The following is a 22,469-nucleotide window of genomic DNA, read 5'->3' on the forward strand; positions in this document are numbered from 1 at the left end:
ATTAACACAATTACGAAAAAAAAAAAAAAAAAAAAAAAAAAAACAGAAATCGGCAAAGCGGTGTAAAAGAAAACGGGGGGAAAGCGACTGGTCGCAGTGAATATTCTTCCTTGCTACATCCTCCCCTGAGGGGGCTCTTAGAATGTAAGAGGAGAATCCTGATGCGCACTACCTGAGCGACTAAGGTAGCCCTGCCGACCTGCCCCACCGTTGGCAAAGCCCATTCCAAAGTTCGCGCCCGTAAGGGGAGAAGTCTCGTCATACGTTGAGTCTAAAAAGGAACCACTCGCATTGTTACCATTCTTCATATTACTACCACTTCCGTTATTTTCATAATTTGTTGAGCGGATAGACACCTCTGCACTACCCATTCTGTTTTCTGCATCCAAATTGAAATCATTCAAGAAAATATGGTTCTCTGTAGGTGCGTAACGGTTCTTCCTGTTTACATGGATTCCTCCACCGTCAGTTACAAAATCAACTTCGTCTCCATCTCCGTAATTAACAATAGCCTCCTTGTTGGAATACAATAAAATTAAGGCAATCTGTAAGAGACTTAAGATAAACCCACATAAGTTGGGTACAATGACAAATCCATCCTTGATGGTGAACCCGTAGGTCACCCACAGGAAAGAGCACACCAAACTCCCTGTGGCTATTTCCAACGGGATCAGAGAAGAATTCTTCTTTTTAATTACTATCTGTACGTAAGACAAAGGGGCACCAAAGTTCACTATGCTTGATATAAACGCCATGAATCCAACAAACAATTCGTACTGCTCATATGTCAACAGGTATAGAAAGGCGTAAAGCGCAAAGCATATGAAGCCACAAATCTTGTAATAGGAAAATAACTTTTGTTTTAGCCACATGTTCTTGCAATACTTATGATACATGAGAGAGTAAAAGGACCCTAATACAAGACCTACTAAGTTTGGACAAATGATGGCGGAGTTATTTAGCAACATCCCATATACCAACCACAGGAACGATGAAAACAACAACACCACGTAGGGTAACCCATCTACCTCTCCGGTCGTTTTCTTCTTTATCATTTTAAAAATGGAAGGGAATAATACTAACTGCATAAAAAGGGATGATCCGATGGATAGTATTTTCAGAAAATTCATGTCTGCGTTTTTTTCTTCTTCATTTTGTTTTTTTAGTTCTTCGTACAACTCCTCGTTGGTACTTTTGCTCTGGGTCTCCTCTTTATGCATATCGTTTGGCACGTCTTTTGGCACACCGTTTGCCACACCGTTTGGCACACCGTTTGACACGCCCTTCGCCTCACCAGTGTTGCTTCCATTTCGAAGTGCTCCAGCCTTTTCTGCTCCTCCGTCTTTCCCTTTGGCGCTCCCCTCGTTTGGCGTCTCCTCCTTGGGGGTTATTTCCTTAACCACGGAGTCTTCCACCTCGGTTCCGCTCTTCATGCTCTTCCCGCCGTTGGAATTGTTCGTACTGTTGGCACTGTTGGCACTGTTGGCACTGTTGGCACTGTTGGCACTGTTGGCACTGTTGGCACTGTTGGCACTGTTGGCACTGTTCGCACTGTTCGCACTGTTCGTACTATCATTGTTCGTTCCTCTATCCTTATCTCCCCCCTCCTTCTCGTTGCTCTGCAAGAAGGTCGTCTGCGCCTGTGCCCCACCTCCGCCAATAGTCGCAGAGATGGCCTCCTCCCCTTTGGCGATTTGCTCCTTCGAAGCACCGCCCTTTAAATTTACATTGGCTTCTTGGCTTTGATCTTTGCCTTCGCCCCCCGGGGTGCTGGCTGCGTTCTCCGAGTTCACCGCTTTGTCCTTCTTCTCCTCTTTGTTCGCCTTATCCGTCTTCTCCTCCTTGTTCCCCTTGTCCGTCTTCTCCTCGTTGGACGGCGTAGCCCCGCCGGGCACTCCTCTTATAGCCACCTCATCACACTGAACTGGATCAGAACACCAGAAAAAAAGCACAAGGGCTACAAAAAGTGCGAGCCTTTTCGAAATACCCATTTCATTTTTTTTTTTATGTTAACTACTTCAAGCCGCGCCTGGCTGCGGGAAATTCTTGGACCTCAGCATCCAGCGGTGGTGGTGGTGGGAGGCAAGGGGAAGTCTGGAAAGTCGTTCGTAATTTCTGCGCCTCAACAAGCTGGACAAATTGGAAATTGCAAAAGGGGCAACTTGACAACTCCGTAACTGGGGACAGCCGCAAAGGACGCTAACAAAGCGAAAACGTGCTTGGGCAGTTGGGCATATATCCAAAGTTGACATGCCCCCTTTCTCACAAAAGCTTAAAAAAAAAAAAAAAAAAAAAAAAAAAAGTACACGTTTAAGAATGGTATGAATTTATAAAAAACGTGGCAATTTTTTTTTTTTTTTTTTTTTTTTTTTTTTTACTTTTTTTTTCTGCTTACAAGAATACAAAAAAAGTGAGTTGATCTCGCTGGGGAAGGAATGCCTGAGGAGGCTTCATCAGTTGGTTTGTTTTTTCCCTTCAGGGTCGGTACAATCTGAGTAATAAAGTCGGATTGGGTCCATCTGCGTTGCCAGGGGAAGGGCCGCCTTACGCGTAAACATGTACATATATATATACATATATATGTATACGTAGTAGTATATATACAATATTATGCACTCATATGTACTTATAATTTTCACCCTTCCGCTGCAATCCCGCCGGGGAAAACAATAACGCAAACAATTTGAGTGGGCTGTAAGGACTAATGGGCGCATGGATGACGCAAACACTTGGCCGAAAAAAAAAAAAAAAAAAAAGAAAAAAAAAAAGAAATTGCCTCTCTCAAGTTTGTCACTTTCACTTGCGACTTGCAATTGTCAATTTTGTTGTGAGAAGTTGCGCTCTCTCTGTAATATATATATATATAATATATTTTTTTTTCCCCCCTTTTTTTTTTTTTTTTTTTTTTTTTTTTGTTCGGCCTTCCGAGGGGGTGGGAGGAGCAGGAAAACCGAGCAACGTTCAGAAGGAAGAAAGTGTGCCCTTTTTTTTTTTTTTTTTTTTTTTTTTGTTCCCATGATGAATGTTCCCTCCTCGAAGAAAGTGCACCTATACATACATGTGTAAACGTACATGTACATATAGGTAACTATTTGCGTGATTATCCCTTTTATAGCGAATAATTGCGTAGGGGAAAAAACAGTATGTCGTCCGTGAGCCCTCCAGGTACGTCAAATATGACGAGCAAATTTTTTTTCCCCCCTGGAGCGGTGGAATATTCCTAATTCACCTTCACATCAAATTGATCTTATGTGTCCCTTTCTCGCAATGAAAAAAAAAAAAAAAAAAAAAAAAGGGAAAAAGTCACACAAAGGAAGTGGACACACACATGTGTATATATTTATATACATACGAACTGTACAGGACCAATGTACGCACCTCCTATACAGGTTTATGTTAACTCCAGGCAAGCACAGCTAACGCGACGTAAAATCCACAAGATCCTGAATTGATCACCCATGTGTAAAATTAAATTCAACACTTTTGAAAAAAACAACAAAAAAAAGTTCTCTGGGTTCCACCCATCCAGCATCCCGCTTTTGGACAATCGAACAAATGGCATGAAATGTAACCATCGGATAGGTTGCACATGCCAAGTTCCCGCGGCCCACATAATTATTCATACAAACTGTCTTTGGCGAAAAATCGAAAAGTCCAATGTATGCTTGTATGTTTATATAGATATGATTAATCGGTTGGCGGGTAGAGACGGACCTTTTTTCTCTACCCCAGCCCGCGGATGCCAGTTCGCTCTACGCCCATTTATCTGATAATACTTGCGCGAAGTAACATTAGTGAAAACGCGACCCACTGTTACATGCCGACCATAGCTGCACGTTAACATACATAAAAGAAAGTATTCATACCTCCATGAATTACCAGCAAAGGGGGAAATCCCTTATTATGCGCAGTGCCTCCTTCCTTTTCTTCCTTCCCCAAGTGTGTGTGGGTTTTTTTTTTCGGCAAGAATCTCCAACTGTAAACACCACTTTTACCTTTACAAAGTTGTTAAATCGCCACCTTCACAACGGAACTATGAAAAAAGTGCATTTTCGCAATACCTGTCTAATTACCAATGTACATTCAATCACTTACTGATAATCATTTTTTCAACTTTGGAAATACAGCAAGGTTGTGTACACGCAGGTAGTTTTTTTTTTTATAATTTTATTTTATTTTTTTTTTTTTTTTTTTTGGACAGCTAGCTAACCACCTTTTTATGAACAGTTCATAAAAAAAAAAAAAAAGAGATGTTACCCCTTCTTCGAAGGAGATGGAAAAAAAAAAAAAAAAATTATAAAAAAAAGCTATCTGAAGATAGCGCAGTTGTCATCCAGTTTAACAAATGGCATTTTTGTAAGCAAAAATACTCCTTCACATTTTCCATTCTTTCAGTGCACAATTCACAGAAGGCGAAAAATCCCATACGCAGAGGCCGCAGTCGCATTTGCCTCCACGTACCATAACGGATGGAACAAAGAGTACATTCACATCATCTATGATCAGGAACAATTTCGATCGAATTAATTGCAAATGGGGCCTTAATATACACATTTGTACAGTCCCCCGGTGAGATGATATTGTCATCCACGAGAGTCTTCTTCCCATCGATTTTTTTCTTCTCTTTAATTTTGCACATGTTAAAAGGGTACTTCACCTTTCCATTTTCATTGGACTGAATGTTCTTCCCCATTTGACGTAGTACCGCATGCTTACATGCCTTTCCTGGATGTATTTTATCATGCTGTGTTGTCATCCGGCAATTTTTGGGGAGATGATTTTTTTGGTTCGTTGTGGAAAATGCGCTGGGACCGTTTTCTCCCTTTGTAACAACACAAGGGGTGCATTCTGAGTTACCCCCCTTCCAATCGAACATACTGTGGGTGTGATTCTTCAGATTAACAACGTCTTTCTTTATCCCATCTGTGTATTCATCAATAGGGGCTCTTCCCCCTCTGAAAGCATCTCCACTGTTTATGCACACTTCACTTTTATCACATGCCTGTACGGAAGTACAACTGCGTCTTCCCGTTTTGTCTTCTCCCCTATCGTTATACCTCACTCCATTGTGAAGGGTACCCCTGAGGAAACCTCCATTAGGAGTTTTTTCACGAATAAGCATTTTCCTCCCTTTCAGCTTTGCTCTCCCAACATCGCTATTTCCCCCCAAAGGTTTAACTGATAGTCCCTGTATGCGCGTACCTCCCCGGATGCTGCCACTCGATAGGTGTGATTTTGACGTGCTCCCCTTGCCAGTTATTCCTTCGCTTAGGGGGAAATGTACCTCCTCCTCTTTGGCACCAGCAGAAGTACTGTTCGGGTTTTTCTCACCCTCTTGCACAATAAAGACACCCAAGTACTTGCTTAAATATTTTTTTACAGAGTCTTCTGGACTCCATCTCCTGAAGTTTGTTCTCCCGGTAACATTGTTCTGATAAATTGTGTCTCCCTTACACCGATTGGAAATGAGTCCATCATCATCGTCGCCGTCATTGTCGTCATCGTTGTCATCATCCTTTTCCTGGTTCATCCGAGTGTATCCCCTATGCCCCCTTAGACTGGGATATTTTTCTTCCCCTCCGTGACCCTTACTGGGCGAAACTCGAAAATGTGTCCTATGTCTCTCCCCAATGTCTAGTACCTCGTTTCGATGAGCGCCTTGAAATAATCCATCACTCTCCAGGCTTGCCCTTTTTTGCAAAATATTCCTTAACAGTTTATATTTTGTGTAATCCTTCATTTTCCTTCCGTTCAATTCTTCCACTCGTTCCTTCACCTGGTCGTGTTTTCCTCTAAACTTGGAAGACCCCATCAGCGTTGCTTCACATTTTGGCTTGAGCTTGTCGATTCCCTGAGTATGCTTTCCTCCATGGTCCTTTCTAAGCGGTGCTTTATAAATGTCTTCTTTCGTGTGTTCCTCCCTCTTGGCCACTCCCACCCATTTGCGTTGAGCCCCTTGGCGGATCGTCGACTTACATGAACCGCTACGATCTGTCTTCCTACTTTTCCAAAAAAGGCTAACATCCATGTGCCAATTTCTGAAGGGACAAACTGTAGATCTTCCCTTAGGGTGATTTGTTCCTTCACTTGTTAATTCTCCACAGGATGTAAGGTAGCTCAAGTTCTTACTTACCCGTCTTTGTGCGCTTGTCTTGTCCCGTTTTAGGGTCTTCTTAACACAGAATGAATACACTGCAAATGTGTAAGGATGCAAAAGGCACACAACTTTATCCTTTAGTAAACCAAAACGTTCCTCACGTGGATGCAGATATGGACAAAGACGCGTACTTTCAAACAATACCTTCCTGCACAAGTCTATCATTTTGGTTCTCCTACTTTTGGAACAGGTGAAGGAGAATAAGTGATAACTGTAGCGATTTCCACCGCTCGTGTTATGAATACCCTCCCTCACTGCGACGTAGAACAGGTTGTCATATTTTTGAACCAAACTTACATGAACAATGGTGCGCTCAAAGTGGAGGCATCTGAGGTACCTCAAGTCTACCTTTTCATTTCCCCCTACTTGGATTCTAAACAGATATATACACCGTTCAGTTGCGCATAATAGAATATTCCTTGCCCTGTTCAGGACTAGCCAACTTATTTGTTTTCCCAGAGGTGTCAGGTCGTTCATCCTTTCATCGTTCTTCCTTTTGGAGTATCCCGAATTAGGTACCACTTTACCAATTGAACATATTACTTCGTTTGTGTTTTCCTTGGGACCATTTTTCTCTTCATATTCTCCTCCAAACGGAGAGTTTTCAAACGGAATTGTAGGGATGTAGGACATGGTGGGAATGCCCCTAACGCACCGCGACCCTCTCATCCCTGCTGTAGCAAACTCCTTCATCTGGACCTTGTTAATCACTTTGACCCCTCCCTCCGAAACAGAGAAGAAGCACAAACTACCCCGCACTGTCCCGCAGATTAACACTCCCCTTGAGAGAAACACAAAGGATGAAATGGGTCCCTCTGTTAAAGTCATCACCTTCACGGGGCAGTTATACTGAACTAAACTCATTTTGTACAGACACCTTTCGACATTGTAAAAAATATGATCATTCCCTAACGTGAAGCAATTTATCTTCTGCCTCCGTGGATAAATGGAGCAGGACTCATTGGAAATCAAGTTGTATAGAATCATCTGATCGTTTGAAATTCCCAACACGACAGTATAAACATCTAACAAGCAAGAAGCGCATATGATCCTTTTACCCTCCTTATCATTCACAGTTGGCCTTTTCCTAACAGACAAAGATAATAACCCTCCAGATGATTCCTTTCCCTTCTGCTCAGTATAGCTACGTGTGGGGTTGTTGCCCATATGGACACCACTTCTTCTACTAGTGGTACCTCCTCTGAATGAATTTACGAATCCTCTCTCCAGGAGTGCACAATCAGATGTCCCCCTCATAGTCGACAATTTCCTTTTATCTACAGAGGGAGAGTCTTCACCCAACGAGCAGAATATATCAACCGATTTAGACATCTCATAATTGGGTACCTCCAAAAAATATAACACCCCGGAACAGCTTAGTACCACTACACAATTCTGATGAGTAAAAATTGAGACTATCCCGTCCTCAGAGATCTTCCTTAAATGTTCTACTTTATGGGGTTTTCTAAAATCTATGATTATGATTACGCCCCGTTTGGTCCCCACAATGAGGATTTTTTTCCTTCTTGAGGGGACCTTGTTCATGCTTCTCTCTTTTTTGGAGTGCAATTGTGGGTTAGTATTCCGGTCTCCATGCAGGACTCTCCTTTGTAACTTCAAAACAACATCTATGTCGTCCCCCTCTTTTACACACAAACAGGTGACAAGCGCGACCGCACTAATTTCATCCCCGAAGAAATTGTCAAACCGATTAGTCACGCATTTTCCCATGTTAAGGTGCTCCTCCTTCATTATTGAACCTTGATTGGGTGAATTCCCCCTCTGGATAATCCATTCGCCAACCGATCCCTCTGTCCATATTGGGAATTCCCCATTCGATCCATCTCTTGTTATTTCCCCTTCCCCTGAGAGGTCACACAAACGTAATCCACTCACAATTAGGTCCATCGAAAGGAAGGAAAAAAAGTGGGCAGCCTCTTCTGGTTTAGAAAAACTTCCATCATTTACAAATGAGGCATTACTAACTCTCTCATTCCTCAGCCTTTCGTAAAGGACACCATTTTTCATCACATAAAGGAACATATACTCCCCGTTATATACGCACGCGTTATTGTCAGCTGGTACAGATACTCTAAATTCTGTTAGCAACCTGTTGAACCTTTTACTCTCCTTGACAAATGGGATTACAAACGCTATGTCATAATGTTGATGGCCCCCTTTTCTGCGCTCTTTCACCTGGACGAAGTTTGCTGCATCCTTAACCATTACCTTCCTAAAGTAGGACTTCCCAGCAGTAGCTCCTTCTGCCTTCCGGTTGGCAATTATGTGTGCGTCATTCCTTGTGCGTCTTTTCCTTAACAGCCGGAAAACATTGCTCCGCTCCGTGATCACCCTTGCCATGAGGCGTCTCTCAAGCATTGTGATGGTAGACCCACATCTACGACGGTTGACACAGTTACCACCACCACCATCATCAGGAGCATCATTCCCATTCTGTCTTCTTCTCCGTTCCGCTGTTTCGTAACACCCCTCTGTAACCTTCACCAAAAACACGCTGTTCATACTGAGACGCACCCCCCCGTCGCGGAACCTCTCCACGGATAGAACCAAACAGACTAACTTACTAGCCCATTTGCACAGAAGGAAAATATCCCCATCGTTTAAGAACTCTATATCTACAAAGTGCTTCTTCTTTATCTTTATTTTGGCTAAAATTATAAAATTGTTCTTGTCCCATAGGTATATTCTCACGTGACTGTTGCTCTCCTCTGCGCTCAGGACAGTTGTGCCGCTTTCTCTGCACCTGACCAGGGTCACCTGAAAATTGGGAAAGACGAAACATGCGAATAATTTCATTACGACTTACACTACAGGTTTGCCATTTCGACATAATCAGATTAGCAAAACATACATGCGATGGAAATGGGAAAAATTTAGCCAATTTATGCTAAGCCCATTTTTTGCTCTTTTTTTTTTTTTTTCTTTTTTAGCTACCTCATTCAGGTGTTGTGCAAAGATGGATTGCACTCGGTCTAGCAGGTCGTACACGACGACCAAATTGTCAACGGGGTAGATAACTTTCCTATTGGCGAATTTGAGAATGTTATTTCTGCCCCCACAGTACCCGTGTACATATTCCGGGATGAACTTGATTCTCTTCTCTGCATCATTTCTCAGAGGGGTTACTCCAAACTCCATTGAATGTTTCGCGAATTTAGCGCCTCCTTTTTCTTCGCAGAAATTTTCGGTCGCATTTGTTTTGCATGCTCCACTTTGTTTCTCCCACCAAAGGGTGTCTTTCCTCTCTTCAGCGCAGTTGATTTAATTTGCTTGGCTCTGCAACGTTGGTAGGCTTGCAGTAGGAATGTTCGAACAAAAACAAAAAAAAAAAATTAAGCACACATTAATAGGTATTCACCTGTGTGTGTGCTTATGTGCGTTTATTTCGCTTTGTTTATTTCCTCTTCCTTACTGTGTGATTTTTCCCCCTCACCAGTATGGGCCAATGCTAATACGCGCCTTTTCCAAAGTGTATGCACAGGGGATAAACGGTTACGTGTGTGAAGAGCTGTTCTGTTACATTTTTCCGTTTGGTGTCACGGAGCGTTTTCGTGTGTGCAAGTTTTTTTTTTTTTTTTTTTTTTTTTTTTTTCTCTGGTCAGGTATTTCGCTACCTACACTGCAGAAATGACAAAATTAACCTGAACAGTCAGGTAATTATTTATTTATTATTTTTATTTTTTTTTGAAACGATTGGCTCAGTAGGGAAAAGCGCCAAGCGGATCACGTTTACACTTTGAAAGGAGAGGAGCGATTCAGTCTCAAATTTGCATGGCTAAACTGGTGTACGCCTATATTCGGACAGGTGCACACTTTGGGGGAAGAGACTCCCCAGCGCAAATTTTCCACTCGGTGTAGTAATGGTGGGGAACTGCGCTTCTCAATCTAGTGGCACGACTTGGGGCAACTCTGGTTGATCGTTTGGTATCCCAATAGGGTATTTAACGGGGCAATGGTAAGAGAAATGTCGAATGGGCAAATGGTCACGTTTGGGGCACCTTCGTGTGCTTAACGGAAAAAAGGAGCAAAAAAAAAAAAAAAAAAAAAAAAAAGTACCAAAAAATGTACCAAAAAGGTACCAAAAAGGTACCAAAAAGGTACCAAAAAGGTACCAAAAAGGTACCAAAAAATGTACCCAAAAGGTACCAAAAAAGGCACCAAAAAAGGGAAACAAAAAAGGACAAACGAAACGGGGGGTACAAATCGCAGTGCTTCTTTCCCACTGGGTCACCTAGCAATTCCCCACGTCAGTCCTTGACCAGCTGCAGTGCGTCCGCCAGGAAGGATTGCGAGTTGTGGATCTGAGTAGCGCCGAGCAGAAAGGAAATGTTGTACCGCTTGCTCAGGTACTGCAGGTCGCGATACTCCTCGTAGGTGGCCCCCCCGATGAAGAATATGATCATGGAGTTGACTCGCTTATTCACATTAGGTTCGATGTTCAGCAAATTGGTCGTCGTGTACGTTTGACTATCCAGCTTGGATTTCAACAAATCTTCAATGAGGTAATAAATATATGATTTGTGTAGGGTAAAAACATTTGAGGTCCCCTTGATCGTTCTCGTTATCGTCGTTTTTGCAAAGTCTAAAAATGTTTGTTCTTTGAATAGCTGATTATTTCTCGCTTCTTCATTCGCATACATTAGTAAGGCATCTATCAGTAGCACTTGATCTTTGTCTATATTTCTTTTGGTCAATTCCGTTTTTATCATCTCGACTTCTTCTTCGTCCTCGTATTTCAGGCTGTATAACAAGGACAGCCGTAACACATCATAATTACTGTACATTCCATTTCTAATGGTCTCAATGACCTGCTTGAAGTGTTCACTTTTTTTGTCGTAAATGGCAATGGACTGTTCTAGTTCGGACATATAAAATAATTGTCTCTTTTCTACAATTTCAGAAAATTTGTGGAGAATATTCACATGCTTGGTAACATTTCCAGATAGCTTTTTATAATTTGGGTAAATCTCTATAAACTTCTGAATATCATCTATCGATTCTAAGTTGCTCTTTCGAGAGGTTTCCTCTTGGTACACATCTACATATGTTTTGACTGCCTTTCCGAGATCTCCAAAATTGTCAAATAAATGCTCATTGTAAAAATCATCATATATGCACGACATAACTATTTGAGATTCTTCTGGATTGATTCCCATATTTATTTTGTTGTTTTCTATACCGATAAGTTCGTGAAGCATCGCTTGGTAAGTCCACTGGGTTAGTAGAGGAGTGATGGGGTCTTCCCTTCTGTCCAGAATTAGCATATAGCAACAATTTCCCTCAGTCCCCATATTGGGAGGCTGATTCCCAATGATGCTATTAAACTGGTAATTACTATGTTCGCCCTGCTGACTAGCCATTTTTATGTGCCTCTGTACCTCTCCATTATATCTTTCGTAGGAATCCAACACACCAGAAAAAACAGATTCATTTCTTAGCATCTTAATTTTTAACAAATCAATTATGTGCTTACAAATGGGAGACTTCCTATTGTAAATAATGTCGGGCACTTGCTTAACGGAGCAGAGAAGAGAAAATACTCCGTCTACTATCCTCTGAACCACTTGATTTTCAAACAGGTCAAAGTTAGAGTAATTCGCCACATCATCATCGACAATGGTGTTGACGTTGTAATCATTATTATTTTGAAATTGTCCATTGGAAAAGGAATCCATATTTCCTTCCCCAATTTCTTCAAATTCATCAATAGTGAGTTTATCATATATTTTTCCATCATCCCCTAGGTTGTAGTTTCCATCAGTCCAGTGCATACCTGGTGTATTTTTCAAAAAGGGACCTTTTTTTTTCCTCCTTCTGTTCCTACCTCTATCTCCAACGGACAGGTAATTATTATGATCGTTTTTGTAGAAAAAAGAGGTGTAGTCAATATTTAGGGAAAACAAATTATCATGGAGGACATAGGCATCTATGTAGTACTCCATAATATTCTTTACCACCTCAAATTCATCCGCCTTGGCTAGTTTCTCCGTGTACTTATCGCTCAGGACATTGGTGAAGAAGAGGTAATACTCTAGAAATATTGGTCTCCTCAGCTCCTTCATTAACTTTAGGATGTTAGTATGTGTAGGCCTTAAGAGGAAAATGGCCTTCAGATGTTTCAGATTTTTTATTTTGTAATTTTTGAAGTCAAACTTATCATTTTTTCCACTGCCGTTTGTTGCATCTTCGAAAATGTTGCTGTCGTTAAAATTCAACGTAAGGAATATTTCCTTTTCTAAAATATACGAATGTGAGAAGATCAGCGAAATTATCGTCTTCGTCTCGTCGTCCAGGATAAGTACTTTGTAACCCTTCACGCGGTGTATCATCAGATTTAGGTACTCCTCGTAGATCTGCACGAGGCTCTTAAACACGTACGGGTTGGTCTCCATCTTGGGCGTGGGGATGGAGTCAAAGGCGAATGGACGGTCACCCGTCAAGCGTGACCGGTGACGCGTAAATACGGTGTATACAACACGCAGCTTATGTCGCGCAGATTCCGTCGTTCAGCTTGGTCCCTCCGGACGAGCTTCATCGGGCTACACCTTCCGGAAGGATTTGCTCAACTAGGGTAAAGAGCCACAAAGGTACTCATCATACCCCTTATTTCCACGCTCTCCCTTTGTGTAGTTTGCTAATCCTTTTCACACTGGCCTTTTATTCATTTTACTGTTTTAAGTATATATAATTTTTTTTTTTTTTTTCCTAATCAGGCTAATCGTTCCTGCTAAGGTATGCCCCTCTAAAGCATACATATGCGTGTATATATTTTACGTATATATAGTTTTTTTTTTTTTTTTTTTTTTTTTTTTTTTAAGCACGCACTGGAGGCGCTTTCCCTGGGGTCGCGCAAACCGTTTCGATGAGGAACAAAAAAGGAAAACGAAGCTTACAGAAACGATTTTTTCCCCGCAGGTAGGATTTCCTGCTACAGAGTTTACACGCCTCCCACCTCCCTTAGTTCGGCTTCATCACTGTTGCATTTTATGGAGGAATCCCCTAATATATCCACCCTTTGTTGTAAGCTCGGCAATGAAAACTGATTTCAAGCGCAACATTATTTGGCAGGTCGGGGGAGGATATACATAGCGACGAGGGGAAAATCGCCAAGGTTAACTGCATTTAGGTCTTGTGCCAACTCCTACGACTTATTACCAAATTGTTGATGGGCAAAGGTGCGCGCAGCGCTAACAGTATTAAGAAAGGTTAAGCAAGTTGCTAAAGGAAATGGGAAGGAAAACAGCAGTGGGAGAGGATGGGTGGAGACAACAGATGGAGCTTACCGCTGTGTATCTTCATCGTTTGTTCTGAACATCACCCCCCCCCCCGCTGCAGTACCATGTCAACCAGGTATGGCGTGCCGCTCAGGGCGTACTCATAGCAGATGGATACGTCTTTGTTCACCACCTGCCGCAGGGAGGTCAAGACATTCTTCTGAATTTGTGAATTGGTGGCGCCCATCCCCTCTATCACTTCCCAACGTTGACATAAAAAAAAATATAAAATCTTCAGATACTCTCTGTTCAAATTGTCCAAAACTCTTTTCCCATTTCCCCCCAAATGGATGTCCAAGAAAAAGTGGTGAAATGTGTGCAGACTGATAAGCAACATGGAAAAAAAATTGTACGATAATTTTTTTTTTTTTTTTTTTTTTTTTTTCTCTGCTTCATCTTCATGTTCATCTTTGCACACACTGTACACATAGGAAATTATTTTCAACGCGCGGAAAAGAATTGTGTAGAAATTGTCAAAAAGAAAAGTCTGACTTATGGAAGTTAAAATAAATAAAAGGTGAACACCATAAGACAATCGTTGCTTGGTTTTCATTTCCCACTTGGCAAAGGCATTATTAAAGCAAATGCGTAAAATTTTTTCATCATATATTCCTGCTTTATTCATATAGGAAAGCAAGCTCAACACATTCACCTCATTTAACTCATTCAATTGAAGCCTTTTCCTTATTATGTAAAAGAGACCTATGTCGTGTATATTCAATCTAGCGTAGCTGATATAAACGCTACAGAGCAATCTTGCATCGAACGAATTTTCTCTCTTGACTACTTTGTCAGCTATCATTTGAACAAGCTTTATCTTGGCATCGTAACATTGGATGTCGTCAGTCATGCTCATGTAATTGAGCAACGATCCTAGGGACACCAGGTTGAAGTTTGGTGAGCCAACTACTTCACCATCGGTATTTACTGTGTTGTGACCCGCCCGGTTCATAATTCCAACTGATTCCCCTCTCCTATACTGCGCTGATATTATCTTCATCAGAAGTTCTATCGACTGCTTATCCAGACACTTGAAATGGATCAACCCATTCATAAGTTTGGTGATATTAACAGGGGAGAGGTCTTTCAACTTGTGCTTGTCTGCCACGCTCCTCTTCACACATTTAAGGAAAGCCCTCCATATGTAGAAGGCGATCGGCTTCCTTTTTTCTTCCTGAGCAGCGTTCGTCTCATCAGTCTGGTCACTTAAGGTAACTTGGCTACTACCCTCGTTTTGCGCGAAAAAGCGCGCCCGCAAAACGTTTTCACCCAAGTGCCCCCTTCCCATACAATTCGAAAAGAACAAACAGACGAAAAAAGCTTCATAGGAAAAATTCAGCTTTGTAAAAATATTTAATATATTGCTTAGCACCACCAGATCTACATCCCTGCATTTGCTAATTAAGACGGTTAAGGCACACAGAACCTTCATGTCTCCAATGTGGTGTTCGTAATACACATTTGCTAAATGACTTAGGCGTTTAAGTAAGGAGCGCATTTTTATCTCGTCTATACCATTTTGCTTCTTCACTGTAAGGACATCCAAAACGGCGCGTTCCACAAACCCATCCGTAACAATCAACAATGAAGAGATAACTCTCTTTACACGGTGATTCCATTTCGTTTTTATGCCCTCCCCAGAAGAACCCAACTGTTTGTAAAAAAATGTCACAGCGTACGACAGCTTGATTAATTCCTCAAGGGAGAGGAACCCTTGTTTCTCCGTAGGATGCTCATTCATCGAAAGAACGAACTTGATTGACGTCACTTTGGAGTTAGAAAAATAGGAAATACTCCGAAGAAGACATTCTCTCTTTACCCCTTCCTCAGGCCAGTACTCCTCTCCGAAATTCTTAAACTCTTGGCAGCTAAGGCTAAGGAGTTGATCCGAGTAAACATCGAAACATTCATCATATTCCTTCATTATGTCATCATATATTTCCACACAATCGGAGTGCAATGTTTTGTTATACAGGACGGTTAAGCTGTAAAGCAGGGAAGTGCAACTCCGCCAGAAGAGCTTATCCTTAACAACTTTGCCTTCTTTTATTTCTTTTTTTGAATACGCAAGGATAGCATTCACTAAATGTGTTTGCTCCTTTGTAAATCTGTCCAATGGAGAGTCTTTCTTCTTATCCACAAGACGCTTATTTATCGTGACAACTTGGTATAGGACTTTAGCCAAATCACCCAGGTGGATTACACTCGATGGGGATGCGCCACCTTGTTGTTCCGTTGGAGATACTGCGGGTCTACCCCCGTCATTATCTTCGCTCGGGTATGTCAATTCACTGTTTCGGGATAACGACTCACTACTGGGTTCACCTTCCTCCCTTTCTATCACAGTACAGTTCTGTCGTAATAGTCTGGAGGAAAATCTTTTAATCAGATCATTCGTGATGTCCTCGTCCACCACAAAGGGATCAACCATTTTCAGTCGGAGTAGGGCACATACCAAGTCGTTCATTTCCTTCAGTTTGAAGGTGCCTGAGTTTGTGCGAAATCCCTGCGCGAGGATACCCAATACGTCTCTGCACACATCGGAGGTGTTCTCAAATTCGTTACTCTCACAGGTGTGTATTTTCGTACCGTTGTCTCTATCCCCCTGCATGCGAATGTAGTAGTCTGCACACATGAGAAAGAAACTTAACAACTCATTCTTCGTGCCTCCGCACCAAGTGATGCTCCTTCCGCGACGCATTCCCCTTCTATCCCTTCTGTTAATCTTATGGAAGTACTTCATTAAAACCGTTTTGTACAGATCCTTGTTACTTACTTGTTCACTCAGTTGCAGAACTTTGCTCAGGGCGGTTCTACTCATTAGGCTGTACATACGATTGAGTGTTTCATCGATGTATTTTTGCTCCACCGTTTTTGCCATCATGGTGTTTCTTTCCTCCAAGGGGGTTCCTTTGTGCAATTTTCTGACTGACCTGTTCAGGTGGTTTGGGATCTCGACCGGGACTTCCACTGAATCTTCATTCCAAAGTTTTACTGATCCTTCATTTGAAAGCTCTGTTGGTGCTGCCCGGCTGTGTAGTCTATCCGATGGGGACGACAAATGATATTTCCACCGGTTCACATTCAGTAAAGAATATAACTCCCTTTGCAGTCTCACCAAATGTCGCAAGCATTTTTTTCCTTCACTCGCGCTTGTACCGTTACGTGCGTCGCCTTTCCCCATGGCAATCCCGACAAAGGACCGGGCAACTGATCTGCGTGTGTAGACAAACACATAGCGGTGCATTTTCTTCTCCCTTTTAATACTGAGGAACTCATTGGAGAGCTTACACGCGGCGGCAATCATGTTACGAGCTCGTTTGCAAAGCGGCAACGCTCTCCAATGACACGCAACGGTACAATTGTACAACGCTATAATTATGCAACGGTACAATTGTACAACGCTACAATGACGCAACGCGGCTATGCCGTCTGATGCGGTTTCCCTTTCCCCTCTCTTAGACTAGCGAAGTAGCCGCACGGAGACGATACGCGTGTAGCGCGAGTCCTCGAAAGGTAACATACGCGGGACTTCCCTCTGTGGGGTGAATCTCTCAACCGCGGGTTTCCACTGCAGAAAAAAAAAAAAAAAAAAAAAAAAAAAAAAAAAAAAAAAAAAAAAAAATATACATACATACATGTACATATCACAACAGGAGTACTTGCATATATACGTGCACTCCTCCACCTACTTATGGGGCGAAAAAAAAAAAAAAAAAAAAATTCCTTCGCCTTTTCCTTTTTAAGCATTTGCAACTGTGCTTATTCCATCTACCGTCGCGTGAATCCAACAAATTTGCACGCCGCCATGTTTATGCTCTACTCAATAAGGGAATGTAAAATGGGTGACCTCGCCACGGTGGTACCTTCATCCAATCATTCTGCTCATTTTACCGAGCGGATTAAATCTATCCTGCCCCCCCCCCCCCCTTTATCCATTCGTATTGCTCCATTCTTCTACTACTTATATGTACCCATCATAACGACGTACATACCGAACTCACCTTTTGATTAGACCCCCTCATGCCAATTATACCACATGTGAAAACTCCTCGCTGAAAGGCGCAGACAAAGTAACAAGCCAGATAATCCCATCTCACCCTGAAACCATGGACGACATAATGAAGAAGAAAAAAAAAAAAAAAAAAAAAACCAAAGTGACCCTGGAGACTATCCAAAAGGAACACACCTCCGTGTTGCAAAAAAAAAAAACAGATGTATACATAACGTCAGGAAAGCCAATAAAAATTTATTATGACAGAGTAATTAAGGTTCTTAATAGTGGAACGAAACAATTGGATTTGATAATTGATGGGGACAACAGACAACCGAACAATCTATGTAACCCATCCGAAGGAGACCAAGTGTCCATTTATGCCGTTGGAACAAATATTCTTAGAGCATCATACATCTTGCAGGATGTTATCAACTTTTATTGTAATTTTATAAGGAAGGTACAGCAGATGGCAAGGAAAGATAAAAAGCAAAAGTTTGCCGACGTTTTCTCTTTCATTAATGTAGACGTTATAAGCAAAACACTACATATGAATGATACCGTGATATCGAACACATACACCGTGAAGGAGGAGTTCCTACAGGATGACTACGATGCTGTTATTGCCTTTGCAAAGCAACCTTATGATCCCGCTTTGCACAAGTACAGGGAGGTAGGTCTCGTTTTATCATACTCCCCGCGGGAGGGGGCATCCTACGCCAGTTTTCTTTTTGTCCCTGCAGTAGAGCTACATACATTTGGTTTGCACCACGTAATGTGTTGTATCACTTTACACCACGTTATTCTATTCTCTTCCCACTCGCAGAGAACCAAGGAGCGACGAGTTACCGCAGTCGTCATCTCGATAAAGAAGAATCCCACCATGTTGTAGATAATGCCTCCTCTTATGGAAGGCTATTTCCTTCAGTTTTGCTTTTAAAATAATTTTTTTTTTTTTTTTTTTTTTTTTTTTTTTGTATATTTCGAATTTGGGGGGAAAAAAGTCCTTGTAGATGATTCCCCCGGTGCATGCGCACACGTATAAAGGTAACTCCCTGATTGTTCCTCCCGTTTTTTTTTTTTTTTTTTTTTTTTTTTCTCATTGTTTACTCATACGGAAGGAATAACGCACAAAGGGGGATTCCACCTTTTAGTCTCACCACAAAAACACTATTCATCGTGACATAAAAAGTGCAGCGGCTAGTTTGTCATGACGCCTTCGCTTAACTATATACATGAACAGTTCGCATTTTTTCAAAATCCAAGTTGTATTGGGAAGTGCCTACGCTGAGGTAACTTCGAACAAATGAAAGTGTAATGCGTGCCCTCCCCCCCCTTTTCCTACCAGTGTTTCTTCTGACAGTATAGGAATGATTTGTGTGATTCGTCAGTTGCACACACGCATGGGTGAGCGGCGCGTGTAGGCATACTGTTACAACTCAAAGGGGAAAAAACCGACATCGAACTCACTTCGCCAAGGATCAATGCATTACCAAAGAGAAATAATAAAATGGATGGAACGGAAAAACAAACTTCAGAAGGGGAATCGAAGCGGTAGGTACACACTTTTCCGCTTCAAACGGAGAGTTACGGAATCCCTTTTCGGGGAAGTCCTCTGTAAGGTGGGTTTGGATGGGGGGCCCACGAGATCTTCTCCAGGGAACAAGTTAATCTGTTCTACTTCGCATGGAATTGTTCAGGGTTCAGGAGATGCACGTATAGATCTTCAGAAGGAGCGACTGCCAAAGGAGCGATTGTCAAAGGAGCGATTGCCGAAAGTGCACCTGCTAAAGAGAACCATACAAAACTTCTACAACGTGCGCCACCTACTCGGGCGCAACGACCCAGTCTACGCGGATCTGGCACATGTGTTCTCCCAAGAATTACAGGCATGGGAAGAAGACATAATTCACCGTCCCCAGGAGGACAAACCAAATGGTTCAAATGGTTCAAATGGTCCAAATGGTCCAAATGGTCCAATCAGCCCATATGACAAAGTGCACTACCTCCCCAGCGAACATCTCCAACGGGGCAATAACGACACCATAGACATAGTAGACTTAATGCACCTCTTCATCTTCTACACGTCCATGGAATGGCACCGATACAATTTCTTAATAATCATTTTAAGGTGCATTATCAGAATGGGATGCACGGCAAACACCAACCAGGAGACGTGTCTGAAGTTCCTAAAGTCTTGCGTTAAACTGAGAATCGAAATAAAAAAAATTCTGAAGGTAAAAAAAGGAGGATCCATTTTTAGGCTACAGAAAGCGCCCACCCATTGGGGTAAAATCGGCCATGTTGCGTTAATACGAAATGGAGTTCCCTCTATGCGTGTACCACCTTGTCATGTAAAAGGAATCAGCGGGAGGATTTCCATCCCGTGTAGACATTCAGCAAAGGGATTGCATAGAAGGATCATGCTATCGAAAAGAGGGGGAAATGCACATAGATCACTTCCTCCATGTGGGAGGAAAAATTACCACTTTCAGGAGACCTACTCTAAATGGAAGAAGAGAAAATTTAAATTTCAAATGCAGATTTGCAATAGGTTGATGGAGGAGTGTACTTATCTTGTTTTAGGTAGATGGGAACAGTTGACAGATGGATATTTGAAGTACATCCAGGTATTACATCGAGGGAAGTTCTATCTAAAGCGGGGTGAGCCGTCAAAATCGTTCACAGCCCAACTGGCAGATTATATAAATACCAAATGTGATTATCTCCCACCAGATGAACTCCTAACCGCGGTGGACTACTTGATGAAAGCGAGAAAGAAAGGCAAAGGGGACACACAGGTACATCTCAAAGTTGGAACAATGAAAATGACAAGAGCAATCACCCGCATAAGTCAACATCTATGCACTGCTATTCAAAAAAAAACAAATGAATACACTGTGGGGGAAGCCTGCACAGTGTTATCCTTATGTGCCAGGAATAATTATTACGATAAGAATCTTCTAGATAGCATCACCGCATATGTTGTGGACAATTTAGACCAGGTCAGCTCCAAAGAACTCATCCGATTGGCTATAAATATGTACGACAAGCTAGACTACACAGAAAATGGATTGCTCTTGGCAATTGTGAATCGGTACAGACCGCCTCGTCGGAGGGGCGCATCGCGGGGAGTTACTGATTGGAGAAGGAATAAGAGAAGATGGTGGGAAAGAAGCAGCAAGATACGGCAGGAAGAGAACCCAACATCCGAACCTGCACCCGAACCTGAACCCGAACATGCGCCCCGTAGAAACTTCCAAAGTGTAAAAATCAGCCAACTACTACGGTTACTGAATGTCTTCATCAAAAAGGATATACATTTGGATGAAGAGTGGGCGGACTACGTCTTCACCCTGATCAAAAGAAAATTCTCGCATATCAGCATAGAAGATTTTCCACTGCTCTGCTATGCGATATTGCATATCCAGTCCAGGGAGATCACCCACAGTTTTTTCAAACTATCCAGTAGGTACTATATATATAAGTGTTTTCCCGTCGTAGAACTACCCAAGTCATTGCCTTTAACTCCTCTCATTCAAACTATGCTTCTTCTTAGCACGCAAATACATCAACACAATAGGAGGATTTTTTTACGTTTCTTTTTCAATGTCCTGAAAAAGTTTTTTCTTCAAAGTGGCATTCCAGAGGAAAGTGCAAAGGAGGAACAATGCACTTATGGAGGTGCCTTCAGAGGTATGTCTTCCTCCCCCCACCTAAGGAATGACCACTGTGGAGAAAATTTAGGTTCCCCGTTAAGTTTCTACGCGCACAATTTAGATGTCTATGAAAGGGGAAGAAACAATAAGTATGAAAAGAAAAGAAAGAAAAAAAAAAAACAAAGCCTTCAGAATCAAATTGCAAAGATATCCATTCCTACTTGTGAAGAAATGAAAGAAGAGATAATCCCATTCATAAAAATTACTCCACCTGATTACCATGTCGATGTCATTATGGAAGACATGGATGAGTTCACCTCCAACAAAGAGGGGAAGACAACTTCTGTGTGCACTGTCACCACGCCGAGTGGAGTCACCCCTCTTATCCAACAGAACAGAGTGAAAGCGAATTACCCTACTGGATTGACGACTTCAGTTGGAGGAGAACGCATCCATAAGGGAGACTCATCTAGACAGACAAATCAATCACATGTCTTCATAACATGCAATACAATGGACAGTGGGGAGTACATCCCAAGGTACTTACCTCTACGGGAGAACAAATTAGCAAGTGGTAGCGGAGGAAGCTCGGATCCCCCATTTGATGAACCAACTATGAAGAAACAAATTCACCATGAAACCCACTACTTCGAAAACGTAGCCAACGCGCGAAGTATCCTTTGGGCTATACAGATTGTACTTCTCCACCTTTCAGAGGAGCACCCTAATGGTTGTCTTGAAAAGCGTTCGGGTGGGCGATGTTTGTCATCCCGACTGAATGAGCTAACCCTTACACAACTATCCTTACTGCACAAGACTTATACACTGTGCTCTTCTTACATTGACTCTTCCCTCAGTATGCAGAGGAGCTTGAACAACGGGAGGATCGTTTCTTCGTCCAGGCTCCACAAACAGATCCTGTCTATCCTGGTACACGTGGTAGGGAGAGAAACGGAACAAGAAAATATCGGCTGCTCATCCCTCATGTAATGTCCCGCCGCACAGTACAAACATGTACTCTCTCCATTTTATACCCCCCCCATTTTGCAGGCTCCCCAAAGTGAAATAATCAGCGAGCTCGTCCATCACCCCTTCCAAGTTGACATATGCCTCAGAAGGAAGCCTTGCTAACGTGATATCCCCTGTGGAGACGAGGGAAAGCATGTTCACCACCACCACCCCCCCTCCACAGTCATAACATTTTTCAACAGATGCCCGATAAGAAAAATCACAGTTCTAAAATTAAACCATCAAAAATGAAAGGAAGTGAAAAAAGAGGTCTATTAAAAAAAAAAAAAAAAAAAAAAAATTATTTATCACACAGGAGGAACTCTTCCTATTTGCTGCATGTGTTTACATATCCA

General features: G+C 42.1%; 6 protein-coding genes across 6 annotated transcripts; 2 read left to right on the plus strand and 4 right to left on the minus strand.

Moving 5' to 3' along the window:
• Window positions 1-137: 137 nt before the first annotated feature.
• PKNH_0404300 (MtN3-like protein) lies at window positions 138-1,991 on the minus strand (the record flags this gene model as incomplete). The annotated part of the gene is made up of 1 exon (XM_002257833.1): window positions 138-1,991. The coding sequence occupies one exon, from the start codon at window positions 1,989-1,991 to the stop codon at window positions 138-140; it is 1,854 nt and encodes a 617-aa protein (XP_002257869.1).
• Window positions 1,992-4,492: 2,501 nt separating this feature from the next.
• PKNH_0404400 (conserved Plasmodium protein, unknown function) lies at window positions 4,493-9,316 on the minus strand (the record flags this gene model as incomplete). The annotated part of the gene is made up of 2 exons (XM_002257834.1): window positions 4,493-8,935; window positions 9,113-9,316. The coding sequence occupies 2 exons, from the start codon at window positions 9,314-9,316 to the stop codon at window positions 4,493-4,495; spliced, it is 4,647 nt and encodes a 1,548-aa protein (XP_002257870.1).
• A 1,109-nt stretch (window positions 9,317-10,425) lies between these two features.
• On the minus strand, window positions 10,426-12,570 carry PKNH_0404500 (vacuolar protein sorting-associated protein 45, putative; the record flags this gene model as incomplete). Its single annotated transcript, XM_002257835.1, has 1 exon — window positions 10,426-12,570. The coding sequence occupies one exon, from the start codon at window positions 12,568-12,570 to the stop codon at window positions 10,426-10,428; it is 2,145 nt and encodes a 714-aa protein (XP_002257871.1).
• A 922-nt stretch (window positions 12,571-13,492) lies between these two features.
• Window positions 13,493-16,759, minus strand: PKNH_0404600 (conserved Plasmodium protein, unknown function; the record flags this gene model as incomplete). Its single annotated transcript, XM_002257836.1, has 1 exon — window positions 13,493-16,759. The coding sequence occupies one exon, from the start codon at window positions 16,757-16,759 to the stop codon at window positions 13,493-13,495; it is 3,267 nt and encodes a 1,088-aa protein (XP_002257872.1).
• An 802-nt stretch (window positions 16,760-17,561) lies between these two features.
• PKNH_0404700 (conserved Plasmodium protein, unknown function) lies at window positions 17,562-18,338 on the plus strand (the record flags this gene model as incomplete). The annotated part of the gene is made up of 2 exons (XM_039113853.1): window positions 17,562-18,119; window positions 18,273-18,338. 2 exons carry the CDS (start codon window positions 17,562-17,564, stop codon window positions 18,336-18,338), a joined length of 624 nt encoding a protein of 207 aa, XP_038969465.1.
• A 592-nt stretch (window positions 18,339-18,930) lies between these two features.
• PKNH_0404800 (conserved Plasmodium protein, unknown function) lies at window positions 18,931-22,236 on the plus strand (the record flags this gene model as incomplete). Its single annotated transcript, XM_002257837.2, has 2 exons — window positions 18,931-22,044; window positions 22,156-22,236. 2 exons carry the CDS (start codon window positions 18,931-18,933, stop codon window positions 22,234-22,236), a joined length of 3,195 nt encoding a protein of 1,064 aa, XP_002257873.2.
• Window positions 22,237-22,469: the final 233 nt, after the last annotated feature.

Source organism: Plasmodium knowlesi (assembly GCF_000006355.2).
Source record: "Plasmodium knowlesi strain H genome assembly, chromosome: 4".
Taxonomy (NCBI): domain Eukaryota; phylum Apicomplexa; class Aconoidasida; order Haemosporida; family Plasmodiidae; genus Plasmodium; species Plasmodium knowlesi.